The sequence below is a fragment of the Rosa rugosa genome, chromosome 7 (assembly GCF_958449725.1).
Source record: "Rosa rugosa chromosome 7, drRosRugo1.1, whole genome shotgun sequence".
Classification (NCBI taxonomy): domain Eukaryota; kingdom Viridiplantae; phylum Streptophyta; class Magnoliopsida; order Rosales; family Rosaceae; genus Rosa; species Rosa rugosa.
In genome coordinates this window covers 30,651,114-30,666,109 of record NC_084826.1, presented here as the reverse complement: position 1 = coordinate 30,666,109, position 14,996 = coordinate 30,651,114, and the positions used below count along the sequence as shown (strand labels likewise).

The following is a 14,996-nucleotide window of genomic DNA, read 5'->3' as shown; positions in this document are numbered from 1 at the left end:
CTGATGTATTAAAGGGGACAGTTTGGTACCTGAAGTTAGACTCCGTTTGACACTTTGGTACTTCTGTTAATTTTTCTGTTAAATGTAAGGATAAAATTGACATTTAGAATATATGTATAAAAACATAATAAAAAAACATGAGTTTGTGGGTTGATTTTCTTCATAATTTTATAGGTATGAATTAATGCTTATGGGTTATGTTGAAGGTGAAATATTCGAATTTTATAGGTATGAATTAATGCTTATGGGTACCTGAAATATAGTAATCATATAGTGAACACCCATGAGACTACTCCATTGAAACTAGTCTCGTACAACAAAATTTTTTTAAACATAAAATTCAATTATGTCAACTTTAACATAACCCAAAAGCATTAATTCATTTTCATTTTCTCCTAAATGACCCAAAAAATGATGAAGACCTAAAATAATACCAAATAATATCATCGCATTGTGTTTATCAAGAGGAGGAAAAATCCAAGTTTTGGAGGAAAAATCAGTGGATTCATAGAGAATAGTACCAAAAAAATATCTGAATATATTTCTTAAACATAAAATTCGAACATTTCACCTTCAACATAACTCATAAGCATTAATTCATACCTATAAAATTATGAAGAACGGCAATCAACCCACAAACTCATGTTTTTTTATTATGTTTTTATACATATATTCTAAATGTCAATTTTATCCTTACATTTAACAGAAAAATTAACAGAAGTACCAAAGTGTCAAACATAGTCTAATTACTTCAGGTACCAAACTGTCCCCTTTAATACATCGGGTATCAAACTATCCAAGTAGCAATACCTCAGGTACCATAGGAGGAATTTACCCTTAAACGAACTTCGTATTTCTGTTGTTTAATAATGAATTGAACTTTAGTTTTATGTTGTCTGTTAAAGGCATTTATGTTGTTTGATAGTGAAATAAACTTCAGTTTTCTGTTGTTACAAGTATGAAGGAACAACACAGAGATATTCTTTTATGTTGTTACTGTATTTGTGATACAACATATCATAAACCTGCATTTGTTGGATTTGAACCATAGCAAACCTTATTCTGTACACTAGTCATCAAAAAGGCATATTATAAGATCTGGAATCAGCAAATTCCTCATTGCATCAATTAACCCACCAAAATACATTCCCATCGATCAGTAGCATAATACTAAACTAGCTAGCATGCTAGCCTTTACATTAACTTATTTTAATTACTGCCATTGTTGCATGGATCCTAATCTAACTAAGACAAAAACCTAGTAGCATCCATAGAGTAGTTACAGCAACTGCATGCATTATATTGTTCAACACTTTCCATCAGTTCTGTCAAAATACACAAAAGCAGTTCCTAGACACTACTACTGCTCATAACCTACCAGAAACAAAAGCAGATATATAGGCTGATACTTAATTTTTTGGGAACTTCAAAACATGCTTAGCCCATTCCGCTCGGATCTCATCAATATCCTTGTCTGTGTAAACCAAATTTGACCTCGTTCCCCATTGCAATAAGGAAATGCAGCAAATTAAATATGAAAGTTACATGCACAGAGCATGCACTATATCATTAAACAATAAAGTCCATAGGTAAGCAGAAGGTTCTCCATGCCATTTCCAATTCTTATAACTGGTCACAATGCCATTAAAATATACATGGTCCTTAATAACTCCAATGGAAAATCCATTATTGTTACAACACTTCAAACAAGGACAGCAGATATTTGATTTGTCGGCAGCAATCGCTGAAGCAAACTTAAGAAAATCCTCAAACCCTATTTGAAACCTCAATGATCTCCTATCAGCATGCATCCATCCTTTTTCCATCTTATACATACACAAAAACAACAATTAGGAATTAAACTATGACATAGGATCATACATCTATATATAATGTATATGTATATAGGTACATAGAACCAACTTCATTCTAAACATACCAATTGGTTAAACTATCACCTAGGATCAGCAAAATTCAATTCTATATCATCCATCATTTTTTCACATATACACACATATACAACAGCTAGGAGCTAAATTTAGCATCATCATAGCATCATCAAACTAGGTCACCACATGCATATAAACAGATACAAACAACCAACTAAATTCATCAACATACCAATCAGCTAATTTAACAAACTAACTATGCTATTCACGTGAAGTACACCAGAAGATTACTGCTTACCTTAATTTGCTTAAGTCACAGCCTAGCTAATCACCACTCCCTGTACTCCAACCTTTCACTATAGCAACAACAATAGTAATGCAATATCGAAAGAAGAGAGCTGTGCTGCAAGGCAGTTTCTGCAGAATTGCAAAAGAAGTTAGGACACTCATATCTTTTTTTTCTTTTTTTTTTGTGCGCGCGTGTGCGTGTCACTCATATGGAAGTTATATGCATATCCCAGATCATTAAATCAAGTACAAAAGCAGTTTAACAATAACTATATATCAATTGATAAAAAGAAAGTTAGATTATTGCAAGTTATCAAATCTTCATATAAAAAGAAGTTCCTGCCATCAGCAGATATTCTAACAAATCTACACCAATGCAATAAGCATATGGATAACAATAATCTGGTAGGAAAACATGTAAAGAGATTAAAAGAAACCTAATCACTCACAAGTCCCAGCTCCCAACCAAAAGCTTATCAATGTATGACCTTTGAGTGATGCCTAGAGACCAAGACCCTCCAAGAAGATACATTGTAGGTCTTCATTATTAACAATACAATACCAACAAGGTACAATATCAAACATAGTTTATACTTCATTAGATTAATAGTTATGTTTCTCTTCATATAGGAATCCTAGCCATTGATAGAAGATTGGATATGGTGGACGCAAAACTCATGCCCACTAGGCCGCAGGTGTTTAACATTCATTTGGATACCAAAAAGGAACTCACCTTATGTGTACAAAAGAGAGAAAAATAATCAAGATTATATTCACTTTTGTCTAGCTAGTAAATTACAATTCATTATTACTTTCTTAATTGCTATAAACACACGTGTTCTGTTTCCAGTAAACTTATAATTCAGTATCATGTTGAATTGAACACTGCATATCAAAATTCATTCGTAACACACGTGCTGTGTCCATCTTCAAAAAGAAAGATTTCTGAAAGCGTCTAAAACAGTAAAGTACAGAATAACTCCAAAACGTATCTGACAGAGATAAGCATTTATATATATATATATATATATATATATAACTGGGGTTCATCCCAGAAATACCAAGTTAACTACACTGTTAGATAAAGTGAAATAATAAAGATTTATAGGTCCTATAGAAGCAATAACAAGTTAACTGTCAAAAAGAGAGAACCACAAATAACATAATGTCATGCGGCAACTAAATAAAGTAACATAACAAATTTAAAAAATCCAGTTGAAGCATACATCCATGGTCTACCTTAATGTGAATCAAACTAACACCGGAAACGTTGAAAAGAAAGGAACTTGATAATGAATGAGAAGACCACCGTGCTGCTACCGTCGACGGTCAAGGGGACTGAGAGTCCGAGAGAGAGGTCTGGGTTTTCGTCGAAGTGAAAGAATTGATTACAGCATTGATATATTGAGTTGTTTTGACATAATTTTTTCAGCACCTAACGCCCAGTCCCCGCACCTAGACTGCCAAATGGATATCCAACAAAACCTTATTAGCAAAATCCCCAAATCGATATCTAACAAAACCCTAAAACCCAAAACAAACCAAAGTCGAAACCCTAAGATTGACGAAGAAAGAGGCTTACCAATGAACAACAATGAATCGGACTCGCTCCTTCTTCAAATCGAAGAACTTGACCAATAGTGACGAGGGCCTCAAAATCGGAGAGAGGTTGAGAAGACTCTTCTCTATACCAAAACTCAGCCCGGGGAGTGCGTTTGTAGCTTCTATCTCTTTTGGGGGGATAAGAACCTCTCCTGGTTTTGAGACATGAATCAATCTAAGTTTCTGTGGAAGTTCACTCTAGGTCGAGAGAGGGGCTGAGTTTCTGTGGAAAGAGAGCTGAGTTTTTGAGTCTTGTGGAAAAAACACGGGGGCTAAGGGAAAAACAGATGGATAAGTTAGTTGTGTCAAAAAACTATTTTTGGTCAGATTAAGAGTAATTATTTTCCGGTTTACTCAGACAACATTTGAATGTTGTCCTAATTTTCCACTTTTTCATGAGAATTTATCAGTTCTTTCAAACGACAGATATAAAGAGCTTTAATCATGGAATACATAATCATCATGCCTCTCGAAAGAGAGTTCTCCCCTACGCCTCCTTTCTCTGCTGGTGGAGGCCGTGTACTTACGATTTGGATGGATGGCTTTGCCTCATTCTATGGTCCAAACTGTGGTGGTGAAGACAGGCCTCCCCGTCGAAACCTACATAATTTTCTCTCTCAAGCTTCTGATGGGGGAGGTAAAGGTGATCTAGTGTTTGACCGGCTCTACAGAGGTATGGTCGTGGGTGACACGAATGGCGGCGCTTGGTGTCTGAGGCCGTTGGAGATACTGGGTTTTCCGTTTGATGGTGGCGCTCTCTGGCATGGCTGGGATCGGTCGATTCTTATGGAGGACAAAGGGACCGATGGTGTTCTTGATTTTTCTTTGCCGGCAGAGGATGTCAGGCTGGAATTTGGTTTTGAGTATGGTGGTAGGACTCGTTATCCTCTGCTGGAATTGGGTCCATTCCTATCCGGGCTGCTTGCTGGTATGGGTGGCGGCCTCGAGGAGGATGCTATCAATGGCGGTGGTAGCGCAGGCGACGTATTCCGGCGAGTGGTGTATGACGGTGGCGGCTTGATTGCATTCTCATCTAGGGTTTACCCTAGGTGTTTTGGTTGGGCCTAGTATTAGGCTGCTAGGGTTTTGTTTTGGGCCTGGGCAGTTACTTTGTCTTTAAATTTTAATTTAGTTTTGGGCCTTCATTCTTTTGTGAATGATGGACCTATTTTTTCTTGCATTGAGCGGGAGAGATCGCAAAGAAAAGAGAGACTTCGTCGTCCCCATTGGGGTTTTTTAATCTTCTTCGGGGCTCTACTTTTCTTTGTTTTGGGCTTAATCCTAAAAGGTGGGTGTGCTAGGAGATTACTAGTTTGTTTACTCTTTTCGTTAGGGATGGCTTTGTAGTGGTTTCTACGGAATGGTTCTTTCTGTCGACCCCATAGGGGTGGATCGTTTTTGTACTGCTTGCTGAATTACATAATGGGATGACCTCTTTTACTCAAAAAAAAAAAAAAAAAAAAACAACAGAAATCTGTTGTCTTAATTTTCTAACTTACAAAAAAGATATAAAAAACTGAAATAGTATGGATTCTCATGCTATTTAGACAACAGAATTAATTTATATGTCGTCTAAAGAAGTTTAAAAGATTCAGACAACAGAAAACAAAAATTCTGTCATCTGAAGGCATTATTGGCATAGTGTAAGGGCATCTCCAACAGAGTAGCTAAATTCAATTTTTAGCTATATATAACTATTTTTAATGCAAAATTCAGCTCCAACAGACTAGCTATAAATAAGTTAAATTTAACTATAGCTAAAATGGTTAGCTATATTTAGCTAGAGTATCCAACATAGCTAAAGCAAAAGTTATATTTCTCTCTCTTCTTTTGTCCACATGTCAGTTTGTGATTTGGTAAAATATAGTTATTATTTACAAATAGCTACTATTGCTAGAGTAACATTGCTAAATCAATAGCTATATTTCATAACCTTAGCTAAATTTAACTAAAAAATAATTTCTACTATTGGAGATGCTCTAAGTAACTTCGTTTGGACTAGGCAGATAAATATTAGATTTCCTGCAACATCAAACTACGTTTAATTGTCTAGTCTCACTCTCTTCCCACAATGTAAAATGCATGATCAAGTTGTATAGATTTATACGTAAGAATATATGCATTTCAAATGCAGACATTATTGATCAATCAACAATTCAATATCATCCAACATATAATCCAGATAATGCTAAACAATTCACAAAATGATTTAATGAAAAGTTGTCCTCGAATTGCCTACTGTAAACTCGAGCTCAATCTTCACATCTTAAACTTGCGGATCACCAAGAATGTCTCCCGAACCTTACCCAAGAGGTAAAGTACATACAATACCAATGAAAACAAAATTAGTAAGAAACTAATAACTATAATCATTTTCCAATCCTAGAAACCATATATTTAGACTAATTTACAAATAGCAAATGTGTATAATGGACTCTACAAATTGACCATGCCAAAAGTGTTTGCAAGGTACAAGTTACAGCCAAAGTTGCTTTATGAAGACCATAATTCACTAGTTTAACTGGTACGTACAAAATGGAATGGTTTAAAACAAAGTTCTTTATTCTGACTCTGTTTAAAAATAGTGATTAACAACTGTTTTTGGCTTCACTTTTCACCTACTAAATTCCAATGAAATTTTATGATCTAAAGCCCATTTTAAAGATGGGGTTAGAACCTTTAAATACATGGTTTTGGTTTCAAAATTGATGCTCTGGTTAAAAAGTTATGCACTCTCAAATTTGGTTCAAGAAAAAAGAAAACCTAGATATTCAGTTTTGATAGAATAAAGAACTATCTTTGAAAAATTATTTAACACATTGAACGTTGTCCTAATTATGAGATTCTTAAACGTACTTTTATATTTCAAAACATAGATCTGACTTTTTGAAAAATGAAGTTCTCGGTGGTACTTAATTTCATATTTCAAAACATAGATCTGACCTAAGGGGTTTTTTTTTTTTTTTTTTTTTTTTCAGGTAGTGACCTAAGGGATACGTTACTTAGGGTTTTCTAGAAATTTCCAGCAATCCCGATTTAGTTGTAAATTAATTTATTCGACTTTTGGGTTAACAATTACAGTTCTTATACTTTGGAAAGATGATATAAGACCTGTAAGTTCATTTTCAAAACAGCAAGGCCTTTCTCTCACTATTCTGTTATTTCTTTCCTGCCCAGTTTTACCCTTCTCCTCTTAGGTGGTTTTGTTGAAACTACCAACTCAATCATTCCTAGTTCTAGGTATTCCAACTCCTTTTTCTATAGGTATTACAGCAGCTGCTTCAATAGGTATTACAGTTCTTGTTCCTAGAGGATGACAGCTCCTATTTGGAAGATTCAAAACTACGCTAAACTCTTCTTTGTTGCAACGCAATTTAATTTTTTTTTTTTTGAAGAAGAAATCAAATAAAATCAAAGGAACAAATTAAAATCTAGTAAATCTTAATTTGATACTAACTAAAAAAATAATACGACTTTAGGATTTCATAGATATGCTGCAAGAGATATATTCTGTCTCCATGGTTGATTTTGCAACACATCCTTGTTTCTTACTTAACTAAGAAACAACCATTTTACCAAATAAAATGATGTTACTGCTTGTAGGTTTTCTGTCATTCAAGTCTCCAACGAAATCTGCATGACTATAACAAATCAAATGTAAATCACTTATTCCAAAACAAAGTTTCATACCTTAAGTGCGTTTTAGATATCTAATAATTTGTTTGACCACTTGCCAATGTCTTTGCTAGGAGTAGATTGATATCTGCTTACTAATCCTACAACATGACAAATGCCTGGTCTAGTACTTGTCATTGCATTCCTCAAGCTACCCATTGCTTGAGTATATGGAACATTTTTCATATAATTGATTTCTTCTTGCTTAGGAACATATCCTCTGTAAGAATTGTTCCATTACCAATGGGTGTACTAACTGAGTTGCATTCTAACATATTGAATCTTTTAAAGATCTTATCCAGATAGTTCTCTTGGTCCAAGTAGAGTAGTTTTGATTTTCTATCTCTAGTAATCTTTATCCGAAGACATAAGAAACTTCTCCCATATCTTTCATCTCAAACTTGGAACCTAGATATGATTTTTTATTATTATTTGTAATCATATCCATGCAATTTCCTGCAAGCAGCCAGATGTCATCCATATAAAGAGATAACAGACAAAACTTATATAGACACTTCCAAGTATATACACAGTGATCTAGTCTGTTTATCTGATAACCTATCTCAAGGATAGCTTGGTGGAACTTTAATTACCATTGTCTAGATGACTGTTCAAGTCCATATTATAATGATTTGGCAAGAGCTTAATTATGTTCATACCACTTTGGTGTCTGGACCTTGGCTAGTATTTGGAGACTTTAATTGTGTTATGGGGCACATGAGAAGAAGGGTGGCAGGCCTCCTAATGCGGTCTCTTGTAATGAGTTCCAACAGATGTGTTCTAATTGCCAGCTCCTTGATGTGCATACACGAGGACTTGCTTACACTTGGACAAATAGAAGAATTTATGAGAGACTTGACAGGGCACTTTGCAATTTGACTTGGATGGAAGCCTGGAGCTCTTTTGATTGCCGGACGTTAACCAAAGTTGCTTCTGATCATTGTCCATTGTTATTAAGTTGCAATAGGTTGCCAGTTATTTCTAAACCACAATTTAGGTTTCAGCGAATGTGGTTGCTTCACCATGACTTTCACAGCCTGATCAAAGCCTTTTGGTCAGATTTTCATTATGTGGGAAACCCGATGTTTGTTTTACAATCCAAGCTTCGTTCTTTGAAGTCAAGATTAAAAGAATGGAATGCAAACACTTTTGGGAATGTCCATCAACTAGTAAATACTTCTGAAGCTGCTCTTGACTTGGTTCAATTGGAAATTTCAGATTATGGCCCTTCTGAGGATAGAATACGAAGAGAAGACTTGGCTCATCCTAATCTCCAACAAGCACTCACAATGCAAGACACTTTTCTCAGAGATAAAGTGTGAATAAGGTGGTTGAGTGAGGGGGACTGAAATACTTCATTCTTGCATAATATGGTGAAAGTCCGGCTCCTTCATCGATCTCTTCCATCCCTGCGTAATGGAAATACCATCTTGCAGGATCATGCTCAGATTGCTGATCATGTTGTACACTACTTTGAGGCAGCCTTTACTAAGGATTGTAATATTATTGACACTGGTCTGGTGAATAGAGTAATTCCTAATTTGGTTACAGCCTTGGAGAACGCAGCTTTATCCGTTATCCCTTCTTCAGATGAAATTCACATGACAGTTAACTCAATGGATGATTATAGTGCACCGGGTCCAGATGGGAACAGTGGTTGTTTTTTCAAGCAATGCTGGAGCGTAGTTGGTTCTGAGGTAGTACAAGCCGTTCAACACTTTTTTATAAGCGGAACCATTATTCCCCACTTTAATTCTATTGTGGTAATCTTAATTCCAAAGAAGCAAGAAGCTGACCGTATTGCGGATTTCAGGCCCATTGCTTTGGCAAATTTTGTATTCAAAATTATCACAAAAATTATTGCTACTCGTCTCAGTCCTATTGTTGCTAGAATTGTTTCTCCGAATCAAAGTGCATTCATCACAGGGAGGTCTGTGGCGGATCCAATTATATTGACATCAGAATGCATAAATCTCTTGGACATCAAGTGTAAGAGCGGTAACATTGCTTTAAAGCTGGATATCAGTAAAGCTTTCGACACTCTAGACTGGGATTTTTTGCTTAGAGTTCTCAAGGCATTTGGTTTCTCAGCTGTTTTCATTAACTGGATTGAGTGCATTCTAAAATCAGCTTACCTGGCAGTCTTGGTTAATGGGCAATCATGTGGCTTCTTCACTTGCTCTAGGGGCATAAGACAAGGGGATCCCCTCTCCCCAATCTTATTTTGTCTCGCGGAGGAAGTGTTGAGCCGTGGTCTGAGTAATCTGGTTGACAGGGGCGTTTGGACAGATTGGCCTGCCCAGGTAACGTTACCCCTCCTTCACATGTACTGTTTGCGGATGATGTAATGATATTTATGCAGGCTAGTTCAAGGGGTATTCGAAGGTTGATGCGTTTCTTAAATGAGTATGCCTGCAACTCTGGTCAGGCAGTTAATAAAGCAAAATCTTTGGTGTTTCTTGGTAAATATGCCCGCCCAAGAGAGGTTATAATTAAGCGTCTACTTGGGTTTCGGGAAGGATCTTTGCCTTTCACTTATCTGGGAGTACCAGTTTTTCAAGGCCGTCCAAAGGCAATATATTTTAGAGCTATAGCCGACAAAGTCAAATGCAAGCTTTCTTCTTGGAAAGGACTACAGCTCTCTCAAGCAGCCAGACTGCAACTTATATCTGCAACAATCCAAAGTTTATTAATTTACTGCTTTCAGGTGTATGAGTGGCCAAGATCCTTGCTCCTTAAAGTTCAAAGCTGGACACGAAATTTCTTCTGGACTGGTGACCCTTTGAAAACAAGTTCAAATCTTATTGCTTGGTCACTTTGCTGCACTCCTAAAGACCAGGGAGGCCTAGGGTTGAAAGATCTGTTCCACTTGAATAAATCTCTTTTATTAAAACGTGGTTGGGAGGTAGTGATGGGAGTCTCTCCTTCTGCTAGCTTTCTTCAAGCGAGGTTCTTGAGATCAGGCTTGCGTCCGTGCTCTTACTATAAAAAAACTTATGTTTGGACTGGATTGAAGAAACTATGGCCATCTATTCTTTCCAATGTGCGCTGGATAATTGGTGATGGTGAAAGTGTCTCCTTCTGGAGGGACAATTGGTTGGGCATTCCACTGAATACAATGTATGCTATTGAGCCGGAGTTGGCTCCATTTCTCCAGGATCAAGTAAGTAAATTTATCTTTGATAAGCAGTGGGTTTTACCACCTCTTTTTTCCTCTACTTTCCCAGATGTGGCTGATCAAATTCTTGGTATTGAGTTTCCTATGGAGGCAATGTAAGATACAGCAATTTGGTCTAGTACTGCTTCAGGGTCATTGAATGCAAAAGAGGCTTATGCTTCTCTGGCTCCTCCTGGCGCGGTTGTAAACTGGGGTAAACTAATATGGCATAAAGCAATTCAGCCCAGAAAGAGTCTAGTTGCATGGCAAGCTTTTCAAGGTAGATTTAAAACTGACCATTTTCTGCAAAAAATTGGTGTGCATCTCTGTTCTCAATGCTCTCTTTGCTTGAAAAGTTCTGAATCATCTGTTCACTTATTTATGGAATGTACTGTCATGCAAAAAGTTTGGGCTTGGCTTTTTGCTCTTTTCCGTTTTCCTCCCAGGCAAGTTATACACTTGGCAGATTTATTTGCCTCAGACCTACTAAATAGCTTATCTGCAGCGTCAAAGCTTTTGTGGAGGATGGAAATTTGTAATTTGCTTTGGTTAACTTGGACTGAGCGCAACAGCCTTAGGAATAGTTGCAGAACCTTTTGCACCGGACGCTTCTCCCATCGCTTTCTTCTCTGTCTGAAGGACTCTGCGCAGCTGGTTTTCAAAGCTTACCCACATTCTGTTAGCACCATTCCAATCTTCAACCTACTAGGCCTTTCACCATTATTGTGTAGAGCCCCTTGCTTCAAGCCTGTAACTTGGCAGCCGCCGCCTGACCACTGGTTAAAAGTGAATACTGATGGATCCTTTAGAGGCTCTAATATGGCTGGGTTTGGAGGGATTTTTCGTGATGCAGAGGGAAATTTTGTTGGGGACTTTGCAGCAAGAGCTGAGGTTCCTAGTGCCATTGATGCAGAGATTTTGGCTGTCATTGAGGCTATTCAGGTAGCTTGGGTTCGTCGTTGGACCCATATCTGGTTGGAGACGGACTCCACCCTAGTAATTACATATTTCAAAAACCCCAACCTTATTCCTTGGAGGCTCAGAACTCGTTGGTTTAATTGTGTACTCAAGTCTCGGCAAATGACTTTCCATGTATCACACATCTTTAGGGAAGGGAACAAAGTAGCAGACAAGCTGGCTAATTATGGTGCTTTGCATGATGGAGCGGTATGGTGGATTGTCCTCCCGTCCATTATTACTTCTGAATTTGGTCATGATTACTCTTCACGTACTAGTTATCGGTTTTCTTAGTTACTTTGTTTGGGCTTTTGGTTTGAGTCCCAATTTGTATTGCCTGTTATTTTCTGTCTTACTTATTACTTTGTTTGTATCGGATGCAGTCTTGGCCTAGTCCACCGCTTCCTTTTGCTTTTGTTCTCTTTCTCTTGAGCTTGGTTTGGTTTGGTCCGCCAGCTCCTTTGTAACCTTATTATTTTTCTTAATAAAATTTCAGGGTAGGACGTGGAGATAGTCCTATTTCCGCTTCCTTACAAAAAAAAAAAAAAAAAAAAAAAAAAAAAAGTCCATATAATGATTTCTTTAACATATAGGCTTTGTTTTCATGTCATTTCACATGAAATCTTTCTAGTTAAACCATATAGATGTGTTCCTATCTCCCTTAAGAAAAGTTGTCTTGACATCTAGTTGGTGGAGTTCTAAATTTTGCAATAATTGCCATGAGTATTCTAATGGATTGAAATTTTGCAACCGGAGAATATGAATCAACAAAATCTATACTAGGTTTTTGTGTATAACCTTTAACCACTAAACGGGCTTTGTATTTATCTAAGGTACCATCTGCTTTAAACTTTTTCCAAAGCACCCATTTAAAACCAATAGGTTTCCTTCCAATAGGTAGATCAACTAGTTCCCACACTTAATTTTTCTTGATAGAATCTATTTCCTCTTCCATGGCTTCTTGTCATTATTGTAAATTAGATCCATCAATTGCTTTAAATGTTTTTGGGTCTCCCACAAATTCATTTACCTCTTTAAGATTGAAAACATAATGATCCATTTACCCAAGTTTGAGCTATATTAACCTCATTTACCCAAACATCTTATAAGATTGCCCAATTACCCAACAAATTACATATTTTTTGCCCGAACACCCAATTAAGTTATCTTTTATTATTTTTAAGACAATTTTTCCCTCCCTCCCTTTGTCACTTAGAGATATTGAGAGTGGAACAGAAAAAGTCATTGGAAACTTCGCCGGACTTCAGTAGTCGATCGCCGGATTCCGTCACCGGTTGCCGGATTTCAATCACCGGTCACCGGATTCCGGTCAATTGCCACCGGATTTTGCCGGCATCCCGCCTCAAACTCACCGGACCTTCGCTGGAGATTTTATTGTTTCATTGAGGGGCAATAAACTTATTATTACCTACCAATAAATATTTTATTAGGGGGCAATAAACTTATTATTGACTCCCAATAAACTTATTATTACGGGCAATAAACTTATTATTGGCTCCCAATAAATTTATTATTGGGGGACAATAAACTTATTATTGAGGAAGACAATTCTCATGTGTCAGATTATTTTACCACTTCCACCAAAAAATCTAGTCTCAGAGTGCTTCACCTCATCCATTAAATAGTTACCTCTCAATTTTGTTATCAAGTAGGCCCAGAAGCACATGCAGCAAACAAGAAAAGAGATCTAATGTCAGAATATCTATTTTCTCCAGGAGAACATTAATCACATCCACTTGGACCTGCACCGTGATCAGATCATTATTAGAAAACCAAACATGCAGACAAAAACACTAGACGGTGTGTCACTGTATTAGAAGAAGAGTTTCTTCAGTGGCGGCCTTGGAGAAGAAGAAGAAGAAGCCTCTTTTTGGCTGGAAGAATCGGCGTCGTAGGAGAAGAACACCACCGAAAACCTGACACCACCAATCAAGGCCAACGAGTCCTCCGACGATCTAGCTCCGCGATCCTATAAGAGAAATGATGAAGCTGTTGGGGATCGGACTGGACGCCGTCATTCTGGGAAGGAACATGGTGGAGATCGAGAGGACGTTGTCGACGGTTCCAGAGCCGGTGAGAACGACGAGGAAGGTGGGGACATAGATCCAGGGCGAAGGGACGAGATGCAGAAGGCCGCCAGCGTCGAGTTTTAGTCTTGATGAGTCGATGTGAAGAGAGAGAGGAGGGGGCTGTGGTATAGTGTAATTTTAAAATTTGAAGAGCCTATAAACGTCATTTGATATTTAAATTGGGTGAATGGGAATTAAAATCTCTTACTGGATTAAGTGGGAGTATCTTGACCTAAATTTGGGCATTGGGTCAAGACCCCTTTTCTTTTTCGTCTTCCACTGTTTTGAACATTGCTACCAGGATCTAATGACATAATGACATTCATATTTTTATCATCATTATTCATATCTATATCCATGTCATTGTCTGATCATCTATATCTATATCTCCTACTTGATCATGAATAATGACATGATCACTAAGTTGTTATCATGATCTGCTTCCAATTCAAAGTCTTGAATTGGAGTTATCACATCAGTGGTTTCTATAAAAGCAGCATCTCTGCTTTCTATCAACCCTTTTTCTTCGTGATAAAAGCGATATCCTATACTATTTTCCGGATATCCAATGAATTTACATTCCAAAGTCTTAGAATTTAACTTATCTTTAAGTGGTTTTTTGCAATCAAAACATGTGTCTTGCAACCCCAAACTTTTAAGTTCAACAAGTCTGGTTTTCTTCTATGCCATAGTTCATATGGTGTCAGTGGTTTAACTTTTGTATTAACTCTATTTAGGAAATATGAAGCGATGGATAATGTTTCTCCCAAAAATGAAGATGCAAGTCTGCACATTAAGGTTCTATTTCTTATTTCTGCAATGCCATTTTTTTGTGGTGTATATGGCATTTTTTAGGGTCTTTGACCAAAAGCCCTAAAATGAGCAAAAAATATCCCACTTACCCCAACAACTGATTTTTATTCCCACTAACCCAATTTGAAATAAAATGACAAGTTTACCCTCCATCTAATTAATGAATTACCTCCATGCAATCAATTTTCTATCCTCTCTCTCTATCCCTCTGCGATCTGCAGTCTCTCTCTCTCTCTCTCATCCCCCTCCGATCTACTCTCTCTCACCGCCGCCGTCATTTCAAATTCTGTCGCCGGTCTCACCAGGCTCGCCACGTCGCCGGAATGGTTTGGGTCATCGCGGAGGCCAGGAGATTTCGTCGGAGCCAGTTTTGGAGATCGTCTCCGAGCACCGGTTATGGACAGAGGCGACGCCGGTTATGGACATCGTCTCCAAGCGCCTCCGCCGCTGCTTCACCTCCTGCGACACCGTCAACTGCACCGGCTCCCGCTCCGACAATCTCAATGCCGGCCAGGGAGCCGAGGA

General features: G+C 37.6%; 1 protein-coding gene across 1 annotated transcript; it reads left to right on the top strand.

The window, feature by feature from the left end:
- The first annotated feature begins 4,223 nt into the window (after positions 1-4,223).
- On the top strand, positions 4,224-11,862 carry LOC133723163 (uncharacterized). Its single transcript, XM_062149985.1, has 5 exons — positions 4,224-4,707; positions 8,673-8,770; positions 8,891-9,757; positions 9,817-10,727; positions 11,058-11,862. The coding sequence occupies exons 1-5, from the start codon at positions 4,224-4,226 to the stop codon at positions 11,860-11,862; spliced, it is 3,165 nt and encodes a 1,054-aa protein (XP_062005969.1).
- Positions 11,863-14,996: the final 3,134 nt, after the last annotated feature.